Below are 26,902 nucleotides of genomic sequence, written 5' to 3'. Positions count from 1 at the left end.
CTGCTTTCATTGGTTTGGCCCCTAGTCTTTTTGTAAAAGCCAACAGGGCTGATGTTGTTTGGGCTAAGCTTATACTCTTTGCCTTGATCTGGGGGACCCAGGAGCCTCTCTGGTCAAAAAGAACCCCCAGATATGGGAAAACAGGGACACTGGAAAGAACCTCACCCTTACAAGTAAAAGATTTTGTGTGCAACTTATTTCCTTCTGATAGATACATCTGCCGTGTGGATTCCTCACCTTGTGAATATCCCCCTTGCGCCAGCAACGTTCGGAAAATTCTTCGTAGCACGCCGGCATGGACGACGTCATAGGAGCACGGCATCGCGCGCGACTCCGTCTGACGTCACCGACTCCACATAAGGCCCACGTCGGCGTGATGACGTCAGTTCCGCCCTTTTTTCCGTGCCTTCGAGGCACCCGGACGGACCAACAAGTACATATATATATATATACACAATGTACACAGTGCATGCAAATCAAATGCAATAAAAGTGCAAAACTATACAAAACCAGATAAAACCATAATTACATTTGCACATAACACCAGGTATAGCAGAGTGGACAACGGGGAGGCGGGTGGGTCAGTGAGGAATCCACAGGCAGATATTGTATCTACCAGAAAAAGCGTTACCGAAGGTAAGTAACTTGTTCTTCTGATAGATACATCTGCCGTGTGGATTCCTCACCTTGTGAATAGAGGCCCACAGCAGTCCCCACTCCCGGAGGAGGGTGTCCACTCTGCTACACCAGGAAATCTTGGAGAACAGAGCGCGCAAAGTGGCCATCCCTCCTCACCTCAGCATCCAAGCAGTAGTGCTTCGCAAAAGTGTGGAGGGAGGCCCAAGTCGCGGCCCTGCAAATGTCCTCAACAGGAACACCTCTAGACAATGCAGAAGTAGCAGACTTTGCTCTTGTTGAATGAGCTCTAATACCCTCAGGAGGGTCCTTACCCGCCAGAGAGTAGCAAATCTTGATGCAGAGAATAATCCATCTGGAAAGTGTGCGCTTGTGCACCGATCTGCCCTTCTTGCAGCCAGCAAAACCCACGAAGAGCTGATCGTCTATTCGATAGTCTTTAGTCCTATCAAGATAGAAACTAACCGCTCTCTTCGGGTCCAGGCGATGAAGCCTCTCCTCCTCCTTGGAAGGGTGAGGGGGAGGATAAAAGGTAGGAAGGGTAATGGATTGACCTAGGTGGAAGGGAGTAACCACCTTAGGCAGAAAAGCAGCCCTGGTCCTAAGAACCATTCTTTCAGCATGGATGGACAAAAACGGGGGCTTGGAACTAAGAGCTTGAAGCTCACTTACCCTCCTTGCCGAGGTAATTGCAACTAAGAAGACCGTCTTAAAAGAAAGAAGCCTCATTGGACACTTGTGTAAGGGTTCAAACGGCGAACCCATCAGATAGGTTAACACAAGATTCAAGTCCCAATGAGGAACAATAAAGGGAGAAGGAGGGAACTTATTAGTGAGTCCCTTCAAAAATCTTAATACCACAGGTGATTTAAAAAGAGAGGGCTGATCCGGCAAACAGAGGAATGCCGATAAGGCCGAAAGGTGACCTTTGACAGTGGCAACAGCAAACCCTTGCCGTGCCAGAGAAAGAGCAAATAACAAGATATCAGATAAATGAGCCTTTAACGGGTCAACATCCCTCTCCATACACCAAGATACAAACTTAGACCACCTATACGAATAAATGGACTTGGTGGAGTCACGCCTGGCAGAAAGTATGACATCCACCACATCGTGAGGGAGAGAGAAAGAATTCAGATTGCCCCGTTCAATCTCCAGGCATGAAGGTGTAATGTCTGGAGGTGGGGGTGTAGAACCTGCCCCTCCATCTTAGAGAGGAGGTCTGCCCTGAGAGGGAGATGGAGCGGCGGGTGAGAGGAGAGGTGGAGAAGATCTGTGTACCACACCCTTCTTGGCCAATCCGGGGCGACCAATATGACTTGGGCCCGGTCTTGGCGAATCTTCCTCAGAACCCGAGGAATCAAGGGTATGGGAGGAAACGCGTAAAGGAGCTGACCTCTCCAGCTCAACTGAAACGCATCCCCCAATGCTCCTTGCATCGGATACTGGAGACTGCAGAATGACGGGCAGTGAGCATTCTCGCAAGTGGCGAACAGATCCACCCGAGGAGTCCCCCACATCTGAAAGATGTTGCGAACAACCTCCGGGTGAAGCCTCCACTCGTGGTCGGCAGAGAACTGCCGACTGAGAACGTCCGCACGTACGTTCAGGACTCCGGCCAGATGATTCGCCATAAGACAAATCTGGTGGTCCTGAACCCAGGACCAGAGACGCAGTGCCTCTTTGCAAAGACCACACGACCCTACTCCTCCCTGCTTGTTGATGTACCACATCGCGGTCGTGTTGTCTTGTTTTTCGGTTGGCGCAAGGGGGATATTCACAAGGTGAGGAATCCACAGGCAGATATTGTATCTACCAGAAAAAGCGTTACCGAAGGTAAGTAACTTGTTCTTTACGGCCTACAATCATAGTGTGTGACTTTTTTACATTAATTTTTAAGTCAAGATTCTCCATAAAGGAACCAAATCGGTCCAAAAGAGCCTGTAGACCAATGCCCGTACGGGCAATTAACACAGCATCGTCCGCGTATAGGAGTGCCGGTACCTGCTCTCCTCCTATACGCGGCACGTCAGCCATTCCTGCTTCCAGATATTTCCCCAGCCCGTTTATGTAGATGGTAAAGAGAAGGGGGGCCAGGATGCAGCCCTGGCGCACCCCGTTCTCAGACCTAAAACTGTCGGTGCACCTTCCGTCCCTAGAGACCCATATTTTAGCAGAAAGGTCCTGATGCAAACTAGCAATAAGAGCTACTAAATGTGCCTCTATCCCAATCTCAAGTAAAAGAGACCATAGCTTGGACCTATTCACCAGGTCGAAGGCCGAGGAGAGGTCCATAAATGCCAAAAATAGTGACCTCTCCCCGGCCACCGTATATTTAGAGACCTCTACAGGAGTGGCCCATCAAGTGCGCCTCCTGGAAAAACACAACATCAGCTGCCAGTTTCCTGACATATTGGAGGTCGATACTTTGCTTAACTTTGTCACCAAGCCCATTAACATTCCAGCTCAAACTTTTTATACTTTTATACCACTGTGTGTGCATTGACAATGTAGAAAGCCTTTCGATCGTTCGCTGCGCCTGTTGCCTTTTCGCCGATGAAAAACATAACAATTAAAAACCACATCAAACGACCGCCGAAGAAATTGGTACGGCTCTGGTTGAACTGAACACCGGTAAGGTGCCGGGGCCAAATGGCTTCCCTGCGAATTTTTTCGGCGGTTTTACTTGCAGTTGGGTCCATGGCTTTGTACGGCGATGGAGGAGGTGCGCGAGGGGGGTGCTCCCTCCGGATTGGAAACACACTGAGGTAGTGGTTTTTTTGAAGCCTGGCAGGCCCCCGGGGAGTCATGCGTCCTATCATGCCTCAGAGGGCTACTCGCCACAATATTCGGCGTGCGCACGTTGCTATCTCTGCTTGGAGGAGCCTGGGGGAGCAGGCTGCGCTATTTCTGGCTGATATGGACCTTCGACTCCCTGAGCTGGATATATTTGTTCGCCCTATTACAACGCCTCAATCTGGGCCCGTGCTTTTTGGCATACGTGCGGTTGCTTTATACTGATCTTACTGCCTCCGTGCGCGTTGGGGGAGCAATCTCTTGATCCTTTTCGGTTGGGCGGTAAGGACGCGTCAGGGTTGCCTGCTGTCCCCCTACCTATTCGCGCTTGCCATGGAGCCCCTCGTGGCGTGGGTACGCATTGGTCGGCGGGCTTGGCTGACAAAATAGCGCTATAAGCTGATGACGTATTGTTTATCCTCACGGATCTAGATCGCTCGGGGCCGCGGCTGTTGCGCATTCTGCAAATTTTTGGTGAAACCTTTGGCCTCTATATGAACCTGGCTAAGTCAACGTTGTGGGTACTCGGTGAGCGGGGGTAAGTGGGGGAGTGGGTGTCGGGCCTCCAGATAGAGTTGGGTGGGGTGCAATATTTGGGGGTGTACCTGTCAGAGGAGGCTGCGGTTTCTCGGGAGCTCAACCTTACCCCTGTGTGGGATCATACGGGCGAGGATATAAAGGTGTGGTCCCGTGTGCCGTTGACTATATATGGCAGATCGGCCATCTTTAAGATGGTAGCACTCCCTCGCATCGTGTATCAGCTACAAAATCATCCATATCGGATTCCGCCGCGCTGGTTCCCGCAAGTCAACTCGGCGCTGAGTGGGTTCTTGTGGAAGGGGGGGATTGCACGCGTGACCTTACGGACCTGTTCTGTTCTACGTATACCGGGGGATTGGCCACATCTGACGTGCTCTCTTATTACCAGGCCGCACACCTGCTGGTCTTGAATGACTGGTGGTACGGAGACAGGGGCGACCCTGCATATGCTGTAAACGATCCCTCATGGGCTCGGCATCTGTCCATACGCTGCTGTACTCGGCGGCGCTTCGGCGGTGCCTTCCCTCTGCCACGCAAGTGATGTTTTACGTCTGGAGGCAAGCGCTGCGTAGAATGGGATAGTGGAATGTGCTCACTCAGGAAACCCCTTTCTGGCATAATGGTTGCCTGCCCCACCTGGCCGCGCTTTTGGGCTTCCGGGGATGGGATGCGATAGATATTTCCTCGTTGGGGGACATGATGACAGGATGTTCCCTGAAGTCATTTCAGAACTTGCAGGATGAGTTCGGGATGCCCTGCTCCCAGTTTTTTAAATATCTTCAATTTCGACATGCTCTAACACCCTATTTGACTACTCTAGAGCAGCTGTAAATGTAGGATACTTGTAAAGCGCACAGCTGCCCATCACTGGGGCCTCCCGGTGCTGCATAACCCTGTGGAACCCTTCCTGGCTCTCCCTGTGAGATGCCCATCCTGGGCACCCCCAAGGTGAAGCCAGGTATCCCAGTGTTGTAGCTGCCGTTGTGGAGACTAAGCAAGCTTGCAGCGTGGGGCCCCATGATTAGAGTGGGCGCCGAGGCGAGAATTATCGATTCCGCCGGCAAATGAGCTCAAGACCCTGCCGGGTCGGGAATTGAACCCTGGTCCCGGGCCAGACCTCTGCATCAGGGTCTGCCGCTCTAACCATTGAGCCACACTCCTCCCCGACTTTAGTCCATTAGAGGCCAAACTGTTCATGGGTGAGTTGCCAGAGAAGAAAATCTCACGAATCTATCAGACACTGGTCCACCACTGCTCCTCCGATCTCCTTAAACTTAAGACTGCGTGGGAAGAGGATGTTGGGGACTTAGAGGAGAAGGACTGGAATGAAGCCCTGGCAAGCCCGCGGGCAGCTGCAATTTCCACTTGCCTGCGCCTGATCCAATTTAAATATCTACATCGCACATATTTCACACAGCAGCGCCTATGGCTGGCGGGTATGGTGGGCTCCCTGGACTGTCTTCGGTGCGGCTTGGAGGTGGGCACGCTCCTGCATACTACATGAGGTTGTTCAGCACTGCAGAGGTTCTGGGATGGGGTTTTTCGGTGCCTATCAGAGGTGTTGGCCTGGGTGCTTCCTCGGGACCCCAAACTAGCGTTGTTGCATGTTATGGAGGGCATTGGGGGCAATAGGTATAAGCGTCATTTGTTGCTTCTGGGCCTTACATTAGCCAAACGAGACATTGCCAAAGCCTGGAAGGCGCCCCAATCCCTGCCTTTGGCCGCCTGGAGGAATGGCATGGACTTCTGCATGGGGCTGGAGCAACCCATATTTCTTGCCAGGGGATGCCCTGGCAAGCACTTTAAAATCTGGAGGAGGTGGGCCGACTACCGGCGGCAGGACTTGGACCCTCCGCCTGACAGAACGGCCGTCGGCTTGACACCGGGACATTTGGTAATATTGTGAAGTGTCTTGATTGGACTCAGCAGGTCTTTTGTACAAATGTTTCTTCTCTATTTTAGCAGCTGCGCAACTGGAGGGAAGGCCAGGAGGGGGGGGGGGGGAATAGTATTTCCTGTAAAAGTCTGCATATGATATTTCTGCTCTGCTAATGTTTGCAGCAGTCTCCGGGGTTCGGAGCTATGCCTGAGATGTGCCTTCAGACGAATAAAATCTGTTTAAAAAAAATAAACACATCAAACCCTCCCACCAACGACCCCCCTCCCTGCTGCCCTGCCCTCTGGACTTGTAACTGCCCATACCAAATTCGCAGAGTGCCTGTCGCCCAACGTCTAATAATAAATGAAGTAAATTGGGGAGTGCAAAGTCCCTGGTTCCCCCAACCCCCTAACCCCCCCAATAAACATTTCACTAGGCTCTGAGAGGAAACAATCTGTCACATAGAGTTCAGAAAGTTCGATCAGCATCACCCCTTTTTACCGTTTTCAGGAAAAACCACGTCAGCCCTCCAAGGTTGCGCCTCGGACCTTCAGTTATTTGACGGGGCACCCAAGCACCCAAACAAATCCCAGATAGTTTTCAGTATTCCGGAGCAAGATCTCCCAGCTCCCCCGCCGCCGAACTCACGCCTTACCGGACTCCAACCAGTGCGCCGCAACCTCGGGAAGATTGAAGAACCAGGCCCTTCCGAATGTTTTCACTCAAAGTCTAGCCGGGAAAAGCATTGCATATTTGAGACCTTTATCTCAGAGCTGTTTCATGACACCCAGGAATGAACGTCGTCATTTCTGAACCATCTGGGTGAAGTCGGGGAAAAAGAAAATGTCTGCATTTTCAAATCGAAGGGGGGCCCGTTCTGGCGTCCTGAAGTATGGCATCACAGTCCCGATAATTGAGAATCCTGGCCAGGATCGGACATAGGGGGACCCCGGGACTCTATGGGACCGCTCCACCATGAACAGGTTCCCAAGGCCTTTGGGCTTGAGGTTTTGAAGAATGATGTCCTCCACAAATAGGTCTGCTGCCTCCCGTTCTGCCTTTTCTGGAACCCCTAAAATTCGGACGTTGCTGCGGCGTAGACGTCCTTCGTAATCGTCCATTTTTACCTCTGCAATTTTCCTAAAGGCTTGCAGTTCCCCTATTTCAGATTGTTTATGGGATGTGTCCTCCACCAGGCTATTGGTCTTAAGTTCAACCTGCTTTAATTTTTCATTATTCTTATTAAGCAAACTGATTATAACGGGTTGTTGCATTTAATTAGTTGGGAGCACTTGAGTAGTCTTTGTGTTCCAGAGCTGCGCCAGCATCTTTTAGACAGCAAACTGACAGACCCCATTGAGCTTGCTAAGGAGGCGGACCGCTGGACCAGTACCAGGGTCCACAGCCGAATTGTGAGTACCACAGCCAAAGGTGGGCATGGTTCCCAGCAGAAGAGTGGGGGAATAAGGTAACCAAAAGGAGCTCTCCCAAGGGCTCCAAAATAGTTCCCAGGGAAAGGAGTCCCAACCCCCCAAAACCAAGCAGCCATGGCCCCCTAGGGGCAGATGGGAAAACAGAGGTCCCCCTACCTGCTTTTATTGCAATGAGGTGGGACATGTTATCAACAGGTGCCCCAAGAAGAACCAAGCACCCGCTGGTGCTCCAGCCCCAGGGTTAGCAAGTGTAGCATTGGGAGGGGATTTGATTTCTAGTGGGGATGGGGAACTAGCAGATGACCCTTGTCTCTTTAGGAGACCAAGAGATGGTCCAGGAAACCTTACTGCCCCCTAACACTAAGAAATACAGACAAAAGGTGACCATCAATGGGAGGGAGATGGAGGCTCTGAGAGACACAGGAGCCAGCGTGACATCCGTGAGGTGTTAGTGGGTGTCCGAAGAGCAGTGTATCCCCAATGTACTCCGCCCCATAGTTGCAGCTGATAGCTCAGTGCGCCTCTGCAAAGTGGAACGGGTTCCCCTTTGAATGGGGGGGGGAGTCTCTGGTCTCTTGGAAGTTGCTGTCAGTGATGCCTTGCCTGTAGACTGTCTGCTAGGTAATGACCTGGAGAGTTCTCCATGGAAGGATTTAGAACATAGAACTCATTTGAAGATGTTGTGTTTGCGTGCGTGGATCTGTGTGACCATGCATGCTATGGCAGTCAGTAGGGGTGATTCAGTAGAACTGGAGCCTGAAACAGTGGCCCAGAGACCTGCCAGGAGAGGAAAGTGCTGGGGGCATGGGAAACTAGCCCCAGCCGTTCCCATGGTCCAGGAAGGAGCAGAACCTGAGGGGGATGCCCTGGAACCTACAGGGGTACAGGTGGCCAAACTGGGTGACCTGCCTGAGCTGACCCATTGGCAGCAAGAAGGTGGGCCCTCCAGGGAGGAATTGTGCAAGGAGCAGAAAGAGTGCCCTTCTCTCGTTGGTATGCGGCAACAGGCTGCAGACCAGGCAGCAGGTGGAGCGTCCGGAGATCACTTCATCTACTGGGAAGATGAGTTGTTGTATAGGGAGCCTAAGTTTGCTGAGCCCGGTGCAGCCTGTGTGCTGGTGGTACCCGCGCGCTTCAGGAGCTTCCTAATAGGTTTGGCTCATGACGTGCCTCTTGCAGGACATCTGGGGCAAGACAAGACCTACCACAGGCTTGTCGCCCACTTCTACTGGCCCCAGATGAAGAAGCACGTTGGTACCTTTTGTAGATCTTGCCAAACTTGTCAGGCCAGTGGCACGACTGGAGTGAAGTGCAAGGCACCCCTCCAACCCTTTCCTGTGGTGAGCACCCCTTTCGAGCGGGTGGGCATCAACATTGTGGGGCCCCTGGACCCCAAGACAGCCTTAGGCAACAGGTTCATCCTGGTCTTGGTGGACCATGCCACCCAGTACGCGGAAGCAGTCCCTCTCAGGACAGTCACTGCCCCCGTGGTGGGCCGTGCACTTATGGGGATCTTTTCCCGTGTGGGGTTCCCTAGAGAGGTGGTCTCCGACCGGGGTACCAACTTCATCTCTAGGTACATGAAGTCTCTGTGGGAGGAGTGTGGGGTAACTTATAAGTTCACCACTCCTTAGCACCCTTAAGGAAATGGGCTGGTTGACAGGTTCAATCGCAACCTGAAAAGAATGATTATGGGCCTAGCGGAGCCCATGAGACGGAAGTGGGACGTCTTTCTACCATGCCTGTTGTTTACCTACAGGGAAGTGCCTCAGAAGGCCTTAGGGTTCAATCCCTTTGAACTCCTGTATGGCCAACCAGTTAGAGAACCTCTCACACTGGTGAAGGAGGAGTGGGAGAAAACCAGTGGGAAAACCCCCCAGGATGTGTTCAGCTATGTGCTGGCCATCCGCAACCAGACACAACGCTTCAGGAAGCTAGCTCAGGAGAACCTGGAAGCTAGCCAGGAAGAAAGGAAAAGATGGTACGACCAGAATACCACTCTGGTTGAATTTCAACCTGGGCAGAAAGTGTGGGTGATGGCGCCAGTGGAGCCTTGTGTGCTCCAAGACATGTGGACTGGGCCATATGAGGTGGTGGAGCGCAAGAGCGAAGTAACCTACCTGGTTAACTTAAAGACTCCCAGGAAGCCCCTGAGAGTCTTGCATGTGAACTGCCTCAAACCACACTTTGATAGGTCTGAAGTGACAATGCTCATGGCTACAGATGCTGGAGGGAAAGAGGATAGTGATCCTCTCCCTGACCTCCTGGTAGCTAAGGAGCAAGACGGGTCAGTGGATGGTGTGGTCCTCTCGCCCACCCTGACCCCAGAACAGCAGAGGGACTGTCGCCAAGTGTTGTGGCAGTTTGCCTCCCTGTTATCCCTGATCCCAGGTATCACCAATTGGTACGTCCATGATGTGGACACTGGAGATAGTTTGCCTGTGAAAAAGAAATTTCACAGGGTAACTTACAAGGCCAGAGCCAGCATCAAGGAAGAGGTTTCCAGGATGTTGGCGCTAGGGGTAATTGAGCCCTCCAGCAACCCCTGGGCTAACCCAGTGGTCTTAGTTCCAAACGCTGCTGCGCCCAGTGCCACTCCAGTTTTGCGTGGACGACCGTGGGCTCAATGCGGTCACGAAGACTGACGCACACCCCATCCCCAGAGCTGATGAGCTCGTGGATCGGTTGTGAGCTGCCAAGTACCTCAGTACGTTTGATTTAACATCTGGGTACTGGCAGATTGCCTTAACTGAGGGGGCCAAAGAGAGGTCTGCATTCTCAACACCACAGGGGCACTTCTAGTTTTGAGTCATGCCTTTTGGGTTGAAGAATGCCCCAGCCACCTTCCAGAGACTGGTTAACCAGGTACTGACCGGGCTGGAGGAATTCAGTGCTGCATACCTGGATAACATTGCTGTGTTCTGCTCCACGTGCGAGGAACATTTGCAACACCTCTGTGAAGTGTTGAAGGCTCTGCAAAGGGCAGGCCTCACTATCAAGGCCAGCAAGTGCCAGATAGGGCAGGGATCTGTGGTGTACTTGGGACACCAGGTAGGGAGCGGCCAGGTGGCGCCCCTACAGGTGAAGATTGATACCATTCTGGCTTGGGAGCTCCTCAAAACCCAGACAGGGGTGAGAGCCTTCTTAGGACTCACCGGGTATTACAGACGGTTTATCAAGGGATATGGCACCATTGTTGCCCCCTTGACAGAGCTGACCTCCAAGAGGCAGCCCAAAAAAGTGAATTTGACCGAAGCCTGCCAGACTGCTTTTGATGCCCTGAAGACCTCCATGTGTACAGCACCGGTGCTCAAGGCACCTTACTCCAGTGAGTTCATAGTGCAGACAGACGCTTCAGAGCATGGGGTGGGAGCAGTAATCTCACAGATCAATGACGAAGGCTGGGACCAGCCTGTAGCTTTCATTAGTAGGAGGCTACTCACCAGGGAACAGAGGTGGAGTGCAATTAAAAGGGAAGTGTTTGCTGTGGTCTGGGCTCTGAAGAAGCTGAGGCCCTACCTGTTTGGTATTCACTTCCTTGTTCAGACCTACCACAGGCCCATCAGATGGTTGATGAAGATGAGGGGTGAGAACCCAAAACTGTTGAGGTGGTCCATATCCCTACAGGGAATGGACTTTACAGTGGAACACCGCCCTGGTACAGAACATGCCAACCCTGATGGTCTGTCCAGGTATTTGCACCTTAGTGAAGAGAACTCCCAAGAGGGTAGGAAGTACTCCCCACTTTCAGCTGGAGGGGACACATGTTAGACGTGGCATCTTTGGCGTGGTTTCCCCAGTCTTTTTGCCTCTACCTCCTGTATTTTATGAGGCTGTGCTGGATTTCGTTGTTGCTGGTTTAGATGCTTTGGACACTATGTCACTGCTGATAAGTGTCAGAGTGTAAGTGCTCCCTGTGTAAATTGTTATTGTAATTGAATATACATGATTGGCATATTTGTATCACCAAGAAGTCCCTAGTAAAGTGCACTGGGTGTGCCAGGGCTGGTGATGACAAATGCTACTAGTGGGCCTGCAGCGCTGATTGTGCCACCCACATGAGTAGCCCTAAAATAGTGTCTCAGGCCTGCCACCGCAGCGCCTGTGTGCAGTCTGTGAACTGCCATGTCCTCCTGGTCAGTGTCCCCACTGACCCGGTCTAACCCTTCCCTTTCTATGCATATTTGTCACCCCTATGGAAGGCCCAGGGTACCACCTTGGGCAGGGTGTAGTGTATGTGAAAGGTAAAGCATGTACTTGTGCAGGTGACATGCTCTGGTAGTGAATTACAGCCATTTTTTTTCCACTATTGTAAGGCTATCTTGCTCCATAGGCTATCATGTGGGAGGTTGGCTACAGTGGCTACCAGCCTATCTTCCCATAGGAGCAAGGTAGGACATAAAAGTCTGGTATCCTTGAACTCAGAATGTAATAACACATCTTTTAGGAAAGGTTGTTTTTAAATCCTGTGTTTGAGAACAGCACTTTTAGAAAGTGGCTGTTCTCTTGTCTGACCTTTCTGTGTGCCCTGGCCTGTTTGTTAATTGACTGTCTGGTTTGTGAGTGACAGGGGCTGGGTGGCTCCCAGAGGCTGAGTGGGCCATCCCTGGGCTGAATAGCTCCATCTGCATCTAGAGTGGTGGGGGGAGTTACACCTGGGACCTGAATAGGACAGTGCCTGCCTCCACAATGCTGGCTCCACCCCTGTGGTGTGTCTGATGTCTCTGCCCTCCACTGTGAAAGGAGAGAAGGAATCATGTCAACAAAGTGCTCCAGGGCTGTGCTTTCCCTCCACAATGCTGGCTCCACCTCCTGCTGGGCGGCTGACGACCCTGCCCCTCACTCTGAAAGGAAAGGAGAAGCCAGGAAAGCAAAGTGCTCAAGGAACACCCAGAACTGGTTCAGACCGGGCTCAGAGCCCTCTTGCGCAAAGGGAACAAAGACTTTTAGGGGTATAAGTACAGGACCCCTGACTAAAGAAAATTGGATCATCCTGGAATCAAGAAGGAACCTCTGCTAAGGAGAAAGCTGGAAGACTGAAGAAGGAAGACTGTCCTGCTGCCTGTTGCTGTGCTGGACTGACTTGCAGTTGCTTTGCTGCCAAGGAGAGGGGAAGGGCTTTGCTTTGTGCTGTGTCCCCTTGCTTGAAGGAATCTCCAAGGGCCTGAAGAAGGGCTGGCTCCCTGTTAAGGAGTCCCAGGAACAAAAAGACTTCACCTACAGCTTCCCTGAGCTCTATTGAGAGAGTCCTATCCTTCCTAGAGTGCTTGGGCCAGTTGTGGTGCCTCTGGAAGTTGTACCTGTGTTGGGAAGCTGGAAACCAAGATTATTATTATTATTATTATTATTATGTTTCTTATATAGCGCCTGAATCGACCCCCGAAGGGATATCTCCGCGCTTGCCTTGGGAACCCGTCCTGGCTTTTCCCTGTGAGATAGCCCCTACAGGGCATCCCCAAGGTGAAAGCCAGGCATCCCGCCGCGGGGGGCCGTTGTGGAGTTTAAGCAAGCTTAATGCCCAGAGTTGCAGAGTGTGAACCCATGATTAGGTCAGGCACCGAAGCGAGAATTATCAAGTCCATGGACATTTGAGCTCAAGACCCTGCTGCGTCAGGAATTGAACCCTGGTCCCGGGTCTGACCTCTGCTTCAGGGTCTGCCTGCTCTAACCAGTGAGCCACACTTCTCCACAAGAGATTTGAGAGACTTTGCTACAGAAAAGTTATCGCATCGCTCACTTGCAGACCGCAGCACGTCGCTGCAAACATCGTCATAGAGGCCCCTCATCGAGGAGCTGCGAGAGGAGGATCGCCGCTGGATCGCGCATCATCGCCCCGGAGATCGTCGCAGCCCCTATGAGATCATCGCATCGTGCCTTTGTGAGGGTAAACTTCCTACGGAACCTACGCGCACCGGAATCCGTACAAGTCATCACCTTCCTGCCAATGCAGACCGGATTCGACGCAACACGCCCGCTGCTGCAGTGGGGTTGTCGCATCACCTCCCCAGGGTCTCAGGAGCAACGCATCGCTTGTTTTCAACCGCACCAAGCTTCTGTTTTGGAACCTTGTTGCAACTAAAGGTACTGTGGCTAAAACGTGACGCAACTGTAAACATTTTACGCTACTGTGGATAATTTTATCGCAACCTTAAGAACTATTTTGCAACCATATTCTTGAACTGTGTATGTTGGATTTTTGTCGTTTTGGTCTTGTGTAGTTTAGATTAAATACCTTCATTTTTCTAAACTGTTTTGGAGTCAGTTTGTGGTGTTTTCACTGTGTTACTGTGAGTTTTGGTACAAATACTTTACACATTGCCTTTGATAAGCCTTGACTGCTCGTGCCAAGCTACCAAGGGGGTGAGCAGGGGTTATCTCAGAGGGTTTCCTCCTTACCCTGACTAGAAGCAAGGGTCCCTATTTGGACATTGGTACCTACCTCTGCCAACTAGAGACCCCCAGTTCTAGCACTCCCCTCCTTGTGGGCGCAAAAATGTCATCATTTCTGGACAAGTGGCAAGAAATTACCTCCGACCAATGGGTGTTAGACCTAATGAGAAATGGACACACCCTAGAATTTGTCAACAAGCCACCTACCACTCCGCCTAGGGGACCCTCCTCCCCCTCGTCTTCACTTATTGTGCAAAGAAGCTTGTACAATGCTCCTCAAGAATGCTATAGAAAAGGTTCCAGTACATCAGAAAAGGACAGGTTTCTACTTCCGTTTTTTCCTAATCAAAAAGAAATCAGGGGAATGGCGACCAATCCTTGACCTTTGCAACCTCAACAGATTCCTCAAAAAACAAGGGTTTTGCATGGTCACCCTCTGAGAGATTCTAAGTTGCCTGAACGAGGGAGATTTTATGGCTTCTCTGGACAAGGAAGACGCTCACTTCCACATCCCGATCCATCCAAAACATCGCAAGTATCTCCACTTCACTGTGGCTGGTGCCCATTATCAGTTCAAAGTGCTCCCGTTTGGACTAAAATCGGCTCCACGGATCTTCACAAAGTGCCTGGCCCCGGTAGCAGCAATGTTGCGTTCTTGGAGAATCCAGGTTTTCCGTACTTGGATGATTGGTTAATCAAAGGTCCCTCGGGGCACACTGTAAAGACTGCCATTTCAACGTGTCGCAATCTCTTTGCCTCTCTAGGGCTAACTGTGAACAAAAGCAAATCCCAGTTACATCCGAAGCAAATCCTGCCTTTCCTAGGAGCCTGTATGGACACGATCTAGTGCAAGGCATTCTTATCTCAAGAAAGACAACTTTGTCTTCAAAAGCTAGCACTCCGGGTCTCAAAAAGAAAGTCACTTTCTGTTTGCATGTTCGCTTCACTCCTGGGAATGTGCTTTTCGGCCATAAATCTCATCCCCTTGGCATGACTCAGAATGAGACGTTTACAGGAGAAACTACATCTTCTATGGCAGCAAGCGACAGGTGGCTTCAACTACATCATCAAGGTCACACCACGCATGGTGGATGCTCTCCACTGGTGGTCACAGTTAACCAATCTGGCACAAGGGCTCATGTTCATACAAAAACCCCCAGATTTCGTTCTGACAACAGATGTGTCCATGGAGGGATAGGGAGGACATCTCCAAGATTTACAAATACAAGACAAGTGGACTCAGTAGTACAGACAACAACACATTAACAACCTGGAATTGCGAGCAATCTTCCTATCTTTGCAAGCTTTGCTTCCAAGGATTGCGGGATCATCAGTACTAGTTCGAACCGACAATACCACCAGCATGTTTTACGTGAACAAACAGGGAGGGACAAGATCGGCAAAGTTGTCAAAAGAGGCTCAGGAGTTATGGGAATGGATCACACTCCACTACATAACCCTCATGGCGGAACATGTCAGAGGCCTCCACAATACCCTAGCGGACACTCTCAGCAGAACCCTAACATACTGCCACGAGTTGGAATTAGACCACGTTCAGGTGAACAGAGTGTTCCAGGCATGGGGCAAACTGAAATTGGATTTGTTTGCAACAAAGCAGAACAAGAAATGCCAATATTACGCCAGCTGATATCCTCAACAGGGGTCAAGAGGGAATGCCCTGTCCATGCCATGGCAGGGATTTGTGCTTACGCTTTTCCTCTAATCCCTTTAATACCAAAGGTGTTACGCAAGATGAAGTTAGAGGGCTGTCGTCTCATCCTGATTGCCCCCCGGTGGCCACACCAGTATTGGTTCCAAGAAATTCTTTTGCTATCCCAGGATCGGGTGATCCATCTTTCTTCCAACACCCACAATGCTGTCGAGAAACAAGGGGCAGATACTTCACCCAGACCCTCGGTCTCTGAATTTACACGCATGGCTCCTGACTTCCTAGAATTTAGGGACCTTCATATTCCTCAGGATTTCCATGACATCTTAGCAAAATCACGAGCCCAAAGCACAATTAAGACTTATCGTCTTAAATGGAAGAGGTTTTGCTGTTGGTGTGAATCTAACAAAATATACCCGATAGAAGCCCCTGCAGAACAAATTCTTTCTTATCTGCTGCATCTGGCTCGGTCTGGACTTTCCTTTTCATCAGTAAAAGTCCATTTAGCCGCTCTCTCCAGATTCAGGAAAGTTGCTAAGATTCCTCCGCTATGTTTATCCTAATTGATCAAGCAATTCATGAGTGGTCTTTTCTGAACTTTCCCTCCGGTTAGGCCTCCTCCACCGGAGTGGGAACTTAATACGGTCCTCACACAGTTGATGAAACACCCATTCAAACCCATCCACAAGGCCGACCTCAAATTCCTAACATGGAAGGTCGCTTTACTTCTAACTCTAACGTCTGCCAGATTTTTGCATTTCTCTAAGGATTATGTCACTCTCCGGCCTAACCCTACATTCATACCTAAGGTACCATCACAGTTCCACCTAAATGAACCAGTGAAGTTAGGAACTTTCTTTCCAAGCCCTACTACACCGGCGCAAAGTGCCTAACGTTCTCTGGACGTCAAAAGATGTTTAAAATTCTATCTACAGAGAACAAAAGCCTTTAGAAAATCTGATCAACTATTTTCGGCTTACGGTCAAACCACACTGGGTACAGCAGTCACAAAAGCCACAATTTCTAGGTGGATAGCTTCCGCTATTAATTTCTGTCATATCAAGTCTAACAGGCCATTGCTGAGGAAAGTCAAGGCCCACTCCACAAGAGCTGTGGCAGCGTCTACAGCATTGTTTGCTGGAGTGACTCTAGAAAATATCTGCTGTGCTGCGACATGGAAGAATGTACACACTTTCACTAGACATTACTGCCTTCAATCCACAAGTCAAGAGGATGCTGCAGTTGGTCAGGCTGTCTTACGCCACCTTTTTCTTTAAGAACAACTTCAGGTAACCTGTGTTCTTTTACTTTTTATACTTGCAGATATATATATATATATATATATATATATATATATATATATATATATATATATATATATATATATATATATATATATATATATATATATATATATATATATATATATGTATCCAAAAACACCTTTCCACCAACTGTCGCTCCTCTTGTCCTCGGGTGCCTCCTTACCGCACGGTGGAATGCGTATATTATTATTATCAAACACACAGTTCAAATCCTTCAGAACTGCTCCTCAATTAAGGACACTCCAGCCATTCTTTGTAGTCCCATTGCCATATTTATTCATTTTATTCATACCGTTTCACATATGCCAAGTCAACAAACGCGTTTCGGCGTTGCCGCCTTCGTCAGTGTTGACTGACTGAGACATTTTGTGTGTTTAAATAAAGTTTCTCCATGACACCATGTCACGTGATTAAAAACAAACATAAAAGAAGGCATTTCAATTTCATTCATTGCTATGCAGCGGCCATGTTACAATGTCTAAGTACTTCATCATTCACGTATATAAAATGCATTATTCACATTACATTTCATACATATGTGGCTATTTGACTCAATGTCTCATTATTCATTGGTATTACATCATACTCACAAATTAATATTTAGCCCACAATCAAGCCCTTAATGGGCTTTTAGCTTCTTGTTCATAACGTTATTGATGTACTAGTGTTTGGCCTATATGTTGATGGCCATTCTGTCACGTATGGTTGAATGATAATGCCCTGGATGGGCTATTTCATGCTACTTATGTTACGTGGCCTACCAAGACTAGGGAAAGAGTTTCTCTGCAGGGCGAATTTAGAGAATTTCCTTAGGGGAAGCAAGAAAGGGAAGAGGTAGAAAGGGAAGGGAGAAAAGGTTTGGGATGTAGGATGACCGGTATTTCCCTACTGTAATTGTAAAGTTCGGGAGAGATTTCTCATTTACCCAATGTGCACCCGCATTTCCTCTTCTTTGTTCAACCCTACAGGATTCTTCGTTTGGAGCATTATGATGTATTTGGATGCAAGGGTTCTTAGTTTCTTAACCCAGTCACCCCCTCTCTCTGTTCCCACAAGCTGATCCAAAATAAAAAAGCTCAGCTAATTGCTGTTGCTTTTGTGCATTTTCTCATAATGCCGAGCCACCGGATAACTTTGGTCTTTCGTATTTATGGCTCTCATATGTTCCAGAATCCTCAGTTTTGTTTGCTTTGTGGTGCTGCCCACATACTTTTTGCCACATGGGCACATCAAACAATATACAGTAAAGTCGGAATTACAATTCAGTAATTTCGAAATTGGCATCTTTTGAAATCTCCCTGGTACCCCATATTCTTTGACTTTCTGTGAGTTTCTACAGGCCTTGCATTTCATGCAGGGGTAAAATCCCACAGCAGGGGCCTTTTTCCTCTTCTTTGATTCATGGTGGCTATTTACTAGGTGATCTCTCAGAGAGTTGCTTTTCCGATAGGTTACTAATGGATACTCGGATAGCAGACTGCCCACTACACCATCTGATTTTAATATGTTCCTTATAAAAAGAGCAGGAGACTTTGTGTGCACGCGTCAATCTACTGCATATGCCCGTGATCAAGCGGAAGGATCCCCGAAACGCGTTGGGCTTCGGCGCGTCCATTTGTACCAGCTGGTGTTTTAAGAATAAAGGATCCTGCGGGAGACTACGGGGCCAGCCTGCTATCGTGTGCGGTTCCGTTTGTTGGACAAACTCGGAGCGTATATTTTTCCGGCCAGTCCAAGGTCAGGGGACCGCACCGCTGCCATAATGGGACGGACTGTTGCTTCCGTGATCGCGGGGAGCATTGCAGGAATGCAGGTATCAAGAAAGAACACCAGCGGAAACAACTGGAGGCTCTTCTGAGCTTTGTTAAAGGACTACAACTTCGCCGTCGAAGTAGAGCCCGTCTGTGGGGAAATGGCAGCACTACAAATCCCTGGTGGCCCATCTGTGGGCGTGATATAAAAAGAGCATGAGACTTTGTGTGCACGCGTCAATCTACTGCATATGCCCGTGATCAAGGGGAAGGATCCCCGAAACGCGTTGGGCTTCGGCGCATCCATTTGAACCAGCTGGTGTTTTAAGAATAAAGGATCCTGCGGGAGACTGCGGGCCCCCCTGCTATCGTGTGCGGTTCCGTTTGTTGGACAAACTTGGAGCGTATATATATATATATGAAGTTTAGATACCCATGAGTTTATTGCTCTATGAATGTTTTCTTTACATTTCTAATCATGTTTTACATGTGGGAAGTTGAGTTAATATGCATTTCTTAATTATTTATGGATGCAACTGGGAGTTTATCAGTACAAGTCTTCCACCATCTGCAACCGACTATATACTTGGCATACTGCCTGCTACTCTGATTCAGGCATGTGAATCTCTGAAAGATACACCAATACTGGACAAGAAAACAAGTTACCTACCTGTAACTTCAGTTATCCAGTATTGGTATCTTTCATAGATTCACATGCACCCACCCTCCTCCCCGGAGAGTCGGTTCTCTATTTTGGGATACTCATTTCCCACTTGTGCTAACGAAAATCTGAGAACTGGCTCTGCAGAGAGTGTTCTAGAGGATGCTGATAGCTGATTGGTTAGGACAAAGACTTTGGTCTTTTTAGCAAAATGATGTAGATAGGCTACAAGGATCTAGGCCTCAGGCCTTTTTCTTGGGGCCTACTACTATCATTTACTTTTGGCACTGCTTTTTTATTTACCGTGGGACTCCCGCATCGGCGACGGGGAATGATTCAGGCATGTGAATCTATGAAAGATACCAATAATGGGTAACTGAAGTTACAGGTAAGTAACTTGTTTTCATATGCCCCAAGGACGCTGGCGATGGTGGACGGGACTTCGGTCCCAGTTTCCTCCTGCATTTGTTCCCCAGTTGCCCTCCTACCTGCCCTGCTGACCCTGACCTGTGGCGTTGGCTCTTGACGCAACCACAAACTCTCCCTGCCCTCCTCTGATTGTGTAGTGGTGTTGGTAACCACTGAGGCAGGAAGAGTGTTGCAGGCAGGCAGCAGTTGTGATGGTGGTGGTTGAGGCCGCCCAGGTCATTGCAGCAGGGGTCAGTGCTGTTGTTGTTGCTGTGGTGATTGGGTGGGCGGACAATGAGAGCCTGAGACGTGGTGCTCCCTGGCAGTCCGGATATCCAGGTTGTTGATCCTCATCCGAGAAACGTAGGGAGTCACATTCAAGAGTTCTTGTCCGGGGGTATGGGGTGAAAGACTGGCTCTGCAGGTTGGTGTTGTCTTCTGCTTGTGGATCTCCTGTTGAACAGAGGTGAAATGGTCATTGAAGTGCAGTCCACAACCTTGGTGTTAGACGTTTGGATGTTACATGTGATACACCACACACTTTACATTGCAATCACTTGGTATGTCTGCAAGACACTGAGCATCATGACATGATGTTGTGGTACATACATTACTTGTCCATGGTGTGATTACAAGGACAGGTCGTCATCTAACGACTTGAGGCACAGCAACTTTGTGTGATGCATCTTTTTAGTTTGCTCTGCATGGAATCAGTTTCAGCTAAGCAAGAACTAGCCATTGTAATGTTATACATACACTTTTCATATCATGTATTTTTGTTTGTTTGACAGATTGACCATGCATGTTTTGTGTTCATATGAGCCTTCGTGCTCTGACACCATGGCACTTACACATTGCATTCTGTGCTTTGCATTATTGGTCCCTGAGTTTCTTCCACATGTGACTTGGTGGTTCAGGGCCCGATTCACAGAATGAACTTAAGACTAAAACCTAAACTTACTATTATTTGGTATTCACAGAATGCACTTACTTCTTTCGGAATTCACAGAGAGAACTTACTACTTTCGGGATTCACAGAATCAACTTACTACTTTCGGTATTCACGGAATAGATTTAAGACTACTAACTTTACGTCCGCAGCCGGGCCAAAAAATCCTGTCCCGGGGGCGGAGCTTCTGGCTTGGGGGCGGAACTTGCAGCCTGGAGGCGGAGCTCGCGGCCCCCTGGTGGAGATTTCAGCCATGGCTAAATCCCCACCTCCGAGCCGGAAGCTCCGCCTCTGGGCTGCAAGCTCCGCCCCGAAGGCGGAAGCTCTGCCTCCGGGCCAGAATTTCCGGCCCGAGTGCGGACGTAAAGTTAGTAGTCTTAAATCTATTCTGTGAATACCGAAAGTAGTAAGTTCATTCTGTGAATCCCGAAAGTAGTAAGTTCACTCTTTGAATCTCGAAAGTAGTAAGTGCATTCTGTGAATACCAAATAGTAGTAAGTTTAGGATTTAGTCTTAAGTTCATTCTGTGAATCGGGCCCTCAAAGTTTAATTTCTGTGACAGTTACGTACGCTTAGCTGTCTGCACACTGGATGTGGATTTTGGAATTAAGCTAAGTTGGATGACATGTGAGGGCTGGTGTGGTCATATGGCTCCATGCATTTTGAGAAGGATGGCAGGGTGCCTGCACTGTCTACCTACCTGTTCGGTGACACAGTGGTGGGAAATAGCTGCCACTTGGTTGTGGGTGGGGGGAATGCTCCATCCTGCTGAGCTGTAGGACAAGGGTGCCTGGTGGGAGTTGTAGTCCTGGCTTCCCTCCACAAACACCCCTCTCTGTTAAGATGGCTACCTACCTGTGAAGTGGAGCAGAGGAAGGTAGTAGGTTACACATGGCTCTTAGCTGGGGCAGTGTTCCATTCTGCTCAGGGGTTGAGACAAGAGAGCAGGATAAGGTTACCTACCTGTTAGTTGGAGCAGAGCAATGCAATGGCTGCCACGTGGTTGTGGGTGGGAGGAGTGTACCATACTGCCTAGCTGTTGAACAAGGAGCCTAGTGGGAGATGTGGTTCTGGCTTCCCACCCACAAACACTCCTCCATGTTGAGATGGATACCTACCTGTGAAGTGGAGCAGAGGAACGGAATAGGTTACACATGGCTCTTGGGTGGGGGGAGTGTTTCATCCTGCTCAGGGGTGAAACAAGAGAGCAGAAGAGGGCTGCCTACCTGTTAGTTCGAGGAGAGCAATACAATGGCTGCCTCATGATTGTGGGTGGGAAGAGTGTACCATCCTGCTGAGCAGTGGGACAAGGGTGCCTGGTTGGAGTTGGAGTCCTGGCTTCCCACCCACAAACACCTCCCTTCATTGAGATGGCTACCTACCTGTGAAGTGGAGCAGAGGAAGGGACTAGGCTACACATGACTCATGAGTGGAGGGAGTGTTCCATCTTGCTCAGAGGGGAGATAAGAGAGCAGGAGAATGCTCCCTACTTGTTAGTTGGAGGAGAGCAATGCAATGACTGCCACATGGTTGTGGGTTTAAAGAGTTTACCATCTTGCTCAGCTGTGGGACAAGGGGGCCTGGTAGGAGTTGGAGTGTTGGCAGACTTAAGTTAGGATTTTGTCTTAAGTGTGTCTTAAGTCTGTCTTAAGTTTGTCTTAAGTCTATCTTAAGTCTGTCCTAAGTCTGTCTTAAGTATGTCCTAAGACAAACTTAAGACAAAATCCTAACTTCTGTGAATACCAAAAGTAGTAAGTTTAGGATTTTGTCTTAAGTTAGTTCTGTGAATCGGCCCCTGGGATCCTGAGTAGCAGGATCCCAGTCAGGCTAGTCAGAAAACAGCATAACACCAGCACAAATTGGGGGTAATCATGAAAGCAGATCCTACTTTTCTATATTGGTCATGTATGGTGTTGGAATACTCCAGTCCTTAGCTGGAGCACATTTACAACTGTTTGGGGACCTTGTTGGCTGATGGAGCCTTCTCCTACATCGCTCCTAAAGCATTCAATGACCTGCCGCTACAAGTAAGAGCCCCCTTCTCTCTACTTGAATTCTGCAAGAAGCAGAAAACTTTGCTTATTCAGTAGTTCAAGGTCCTAGGTTTGCCTCAACTCACACCTGCAACGTCAGCATACTCTCCCAGGTGATAGCGCTATACAAATCTGCATAAAATGACTGTTACTAAAGAAGTGCAGTTTCTAATTACCAATGGGCTTACTCTTTTGTGGGTGGGTCAACGCAATTAGGGCTGAGATTTCTGCATGAAAAATAGTAAATAGAGATGTAAGCATTGACCTCCACATGTAGGTTTGTGAATAGCATCTTGTAGAATGTACGTAATAATAATATAGTTTGACTCAACAAACTGAAAAAGTCTATTTTTAACAGCTCCCTATATGGTAAGAAAGATTGACATACCGGTAAGTCAGAGGAGCCATTTACAATCCGTGATGGACTAGTGCCTACAACATAACTGAGCGCCATTGTTGATAGCTTTCATCCCATACTAATGTGTCAGATACAAGTTTGTACCGCCAGCGTGACTTTGTACCATGGTTTGGAGTCTTTATACAATACCACTGTGTCTGATTTAGTATTGTACCTCCAACATGACTTTGCTTGATAAGTGTTATTTTCACACTTTATGTTATTTTATTGATTTCTTTTTCATTATTGTGCTTCCAAATTGAGAGTACAGTTGATCTCATAGAGAAGTTACAGATTTTTCACCCTTGTAAACTGTGTTGTGTTTGTTTGCTCTGTTGCAGTGTCAGGACTGTATTGTGGGGGCATTAGCATGCAGAAAGATCTTGAGAGCTCTCTCCAGTGAGGAAAAGGACACCAACAATGTGGGAGCAATGAAAGCCTTGGCGTCTCTGTTTGAGGAGCGGGCATCAGGTCCTGATTCTTTTGTTATTTTCCTCTTATGCATGATTTGAGAAATAGAAATTCACATCATAAAATGGATAACATGCTCACTTGTCCAGCCTATGCTTGTGCATACTGTAGTGCCATGGATCTTAAATGGCATCCTGCCCAAGATCCATTCACTTTTTACAGACACTTGTACATATCCTCGTTTATCTTTCTGTATAAGTCTTACATATCTATCCCATACATGCAGCTCCCATGTTTGTTTGTCCTGTCCCTTTTATACCTTTGGTTTCTTTGTTTTGTCCTCCTTTTTCTTCCTTACCTTGTGATCAGGGAGTCTTGCTCTCTTTTCCCTGCTTCTAATACTTGATCCCTTCCCTGTCCTTCTCTGAATGGAGTCCAAGTGTCATCACTAAGGGTCTCATGTAGAATTCAGCAGAGGGGTTACTCTTTCGCAAAAGTGATGGATATCGAGTCCGTCGTATTTCAGTTGAATGATATCCATCAGCACTTGTAATATGGCGGATGGTATATCCATCATGTTTGTGACGGAGTAACTCATACGAGGAACTCTAAATCAGGCCCTAATTCTTCTCTCTTCTTCTTTGCCTGTGATTCCATTGCCATTGTAAGCCCTCCCTCTCCTCCCTATCTGTAATCTGGGAATCATCTAGGAATCCTCTCTCCTCATCTGCTTCTTGGTCAGGGTGTCACCTTTCATCCCTTTAGCCCCTTCTGTGCTTCAAATTCTGGAATAATCTTTGAGCCCTCTCTCCTCCTTGTGTGTGATCAATCTACCTTCTTTGAATCCTATCTTTGTTCTCTAAATGTTATCTAGGTGTCATCTTTGATTATTTTCTCTCCTTTTCTGTCTGTGATTCAGTTGTCATCATTGTCCCCTCTCTCTTTGATCAGAGTGAACACCTCCCTCTCTTTCACTGTACCTAACCTGGTATTACCTTTAATACTGTACACATCTTCCTTGACTGTGATATAGCTGTCATCATTTATTCTTCTCTCTCCTTCTCTGTTTGGCCTTACATTGTCATGTTTTATCCCTCTCTCACCTCTTCTCTGCCTCTCATCATGATGTTACCTATGATCCCTCTCACTTCCTCTTGTGATGTGGGTGTCATTTGTAATCCCTCTGTTTTATTTACTCGCTTTATTATGGGTGTAATCTTTGACCCCTTCTGCATCTCGACTCTTTCTCTAAGGAATGTGTTATCTTTGATTATTCTGTCCTCAGCTTATTGCCTGAATGTCACCTTTGATCCCTCTCTTCCCTTCTCTACCTCTATTTATTTTTTGATTTTTTATTTTTGAGTTTTATATAGCAGAAACCTGACCCGAGGGCATCAGATCACTTTACAAGGATTGCATATACATTGTTTACAGGTGGTATAACAAAAGTGGGAAGGAAAGAGTCATACAATATAAAGCATTACAAGGATTGCATATACATCATTTACAAGAGGTATAGTAAACTGGGAAGGAAGACGTCATACAGCATAAGGCAGGAAGGAGGTAAACAGGGTCATTTACAGGAGTTAGATACAAGTGAGTTAGATACAAGGGGGAAGTATATATTAATATAGTTTATGGTGGGGTGTGGGATACGGAGGAGTTGGGAATAGAGATCCGAGTGAGTAGTGAGTTTGTTAGACGTGGTATTTGGTAGATCAAACAAAGTACTTTAGGTTGATGAGTATAGTAATTTGTTGAGAAGTGAAGGTAGGAGTGATTGTCACCAAGTTCCTTAGGAAGGGCATTCTAAATTCTAGGAGCTTTCCCAGAGAAGGAGCAGGTGAGCGATTTGTTTGTCTTGAAATTGGGAGGGATAAGAAGACTGAGTTGAGTTTCTTGAAAGTAGGAGCGATGTGGTCATATCGTCTCCCTCCAGAGAGCAATCTAGCCACTCCATTGACTGTGGCCGTCATTGGCAGAAGGTGGATTTTCGGGGTGCCAGTGATGGTTGCCAGCTTGAAGAGGATAAGTGATTTGATTACGATCTTCAGGTCTTCAGAGGGAATAAATGGTTTGATGTTTTGATGCATTTTAGTGTGTAGAAGGCACTTTGTACTGAGGCGTTGATATGTTCTTTCATGTTCAGGCTTTTGTTAAAGTAATCCCAAGAGATATTACAGAATTGGATATAGATAGTTTACAGTTTAGTGCAGTTAAACTGCCGAGCCAGGTATGGATGGGGTAGGGATTTGTTTTAGACTGGATGAGCAGGAGTTCGTTACTTGGGGGATTTAGTTGTAGTTGGATGTTGTTTAGCCAGGTGTGCATCAAGGAGAGAGTGTTATTGAGGTGTTGGATGTCTTTAAGTGAAGCCATTTTGATATAGATTTGGATGTCATCTGCATAAAGATGATAGGCAATCCTGACTTGTTTCAGGAACATGTAATTGTAAATGTAAATGTAAATGTACAGGAATTTATATAGCGCAAATCACCAACTGGTCTCTAAGCTCTTGCTTAGGGAACCCGTCCTGGTATTCCCCTGCGAGATAACCCCGGCAGGGTATCCGCAAGATGAAAGCCAGGCATCCCGCCGCGAGGGGCCGTTGTGGAGATTAAGCAAGCTATTGCCCAGAGTCGCAGAGTGTGAACCCGTGAATCGAGTAGGCACTGGAGCGAGAATTGTCGAGTCCAGGGACATTTTAGGTCTCAAGACCCCGCCGAGGAACAGTGCTAGGGGTTCCATGTAGAGGTTGAAGAGGGCAGGGGAAAGGATTGAGTTTTGGGGGACTCCTTGGTTGATTAATGTTCATGTTGATGGGGACTTCTTTAGTTTGATTAGGTTAGATCTTTCGCTAAGGTATGATAAGAACCATTGTAGGACGATACCACTGATGCCACCCCTTTATGAGAGGGTGTTAAGTAGAGTGTTGTGGATGACGGTATCAGAGGCTGCCGAGACGTCTAGGTTTGATTAGGGGGCAATGAAGGAAGCGACCTGATTTGAGCCACCGGGACACTAAGACCACCTCTCAGCCGCCTGTTCTAAATGAAGAGTTGGTCAGACAGAAGAAAAAAACAAAACAATATTTGTTTATTCAGGTACACTCATATCGGAGCCCATCTGCCAAGTCACAAGGAATGCTACAGAAGGGAACTGAAATCGACAAGCATAAAGATACATTATGCACGTTTCATAACCGGGTAAAGACAAGCCCACAGTGGAATTTTCCAGGCAGGTGCAGTTAGTTAATGAAATACAAGGAAAGCAATTCAGAACTCAAATCTTTTCACACAGTTGCGCAACTCAAGGTCATTCTTTTCGGAGCCTGCCACCTAACAAGTGGGAGTGGGCCTCTTTCTTCTGAGAAAGCTATGTGCTGACATGAACAATATGCTTATTACTAAGAAAAACCTATCTGGATAAATAAAACCGTTTGGGGAACAGTTTCTTGGAATTACACAAGATTAGTTTCCAACAGCCTAAAATTACGCCTGAATAGAAAATGGCGCAATGTATGCTAACTTATGCAATACATCATTAAGGCCTAAACAGTTTATATTTCATCAGACCCTCCTTTTAGCATAAGCTAATGACATTTTCTAATAAGTAAAAGCTATA

General features: G+C 48.0%; 1 protein-coding gene across 1 annotated transcript in view; it reads left to right on the top strand.

Moving 5' to 3' along the window:
• The window catches only part of LOC147693352 (transient receptor potential cation channel subfamily M member 2-like), a 3,804,886-nt gene that overhangs the window by 1,114,501 nt on the left and 2,663,483 nt on the right, over positions 1-26,902 (top strand). The window contains exon 14 of the mRNA XM_086935946.1: positions 23,209-23,338. Within this exon, the coding sequence (XP_086792072.1) occupies positions 23,209-23,338 (130 nt within the window). The remainder of the gene's footprint in view (positions 1-23,208; positions 23,339-26,902) is intronic.

Source organism: Lissotriton vulgaris, chromosome 8 (genome assembly GCF_964263255.1).
Source record: "Lissotriton vulgaris chromosome 8, aLisVul1.2, whole genome shotgun sequence".
Classification (NCBI taxonomy): Eukaryota; Metazoa; Chordata; class Amphibia; order Caudata; family Salamandridae; genus Lissotriton; species Lissotriton vulgaris.
This window is presented reverse-complemented; position numbering and strand designations above follow the sequence as displayed.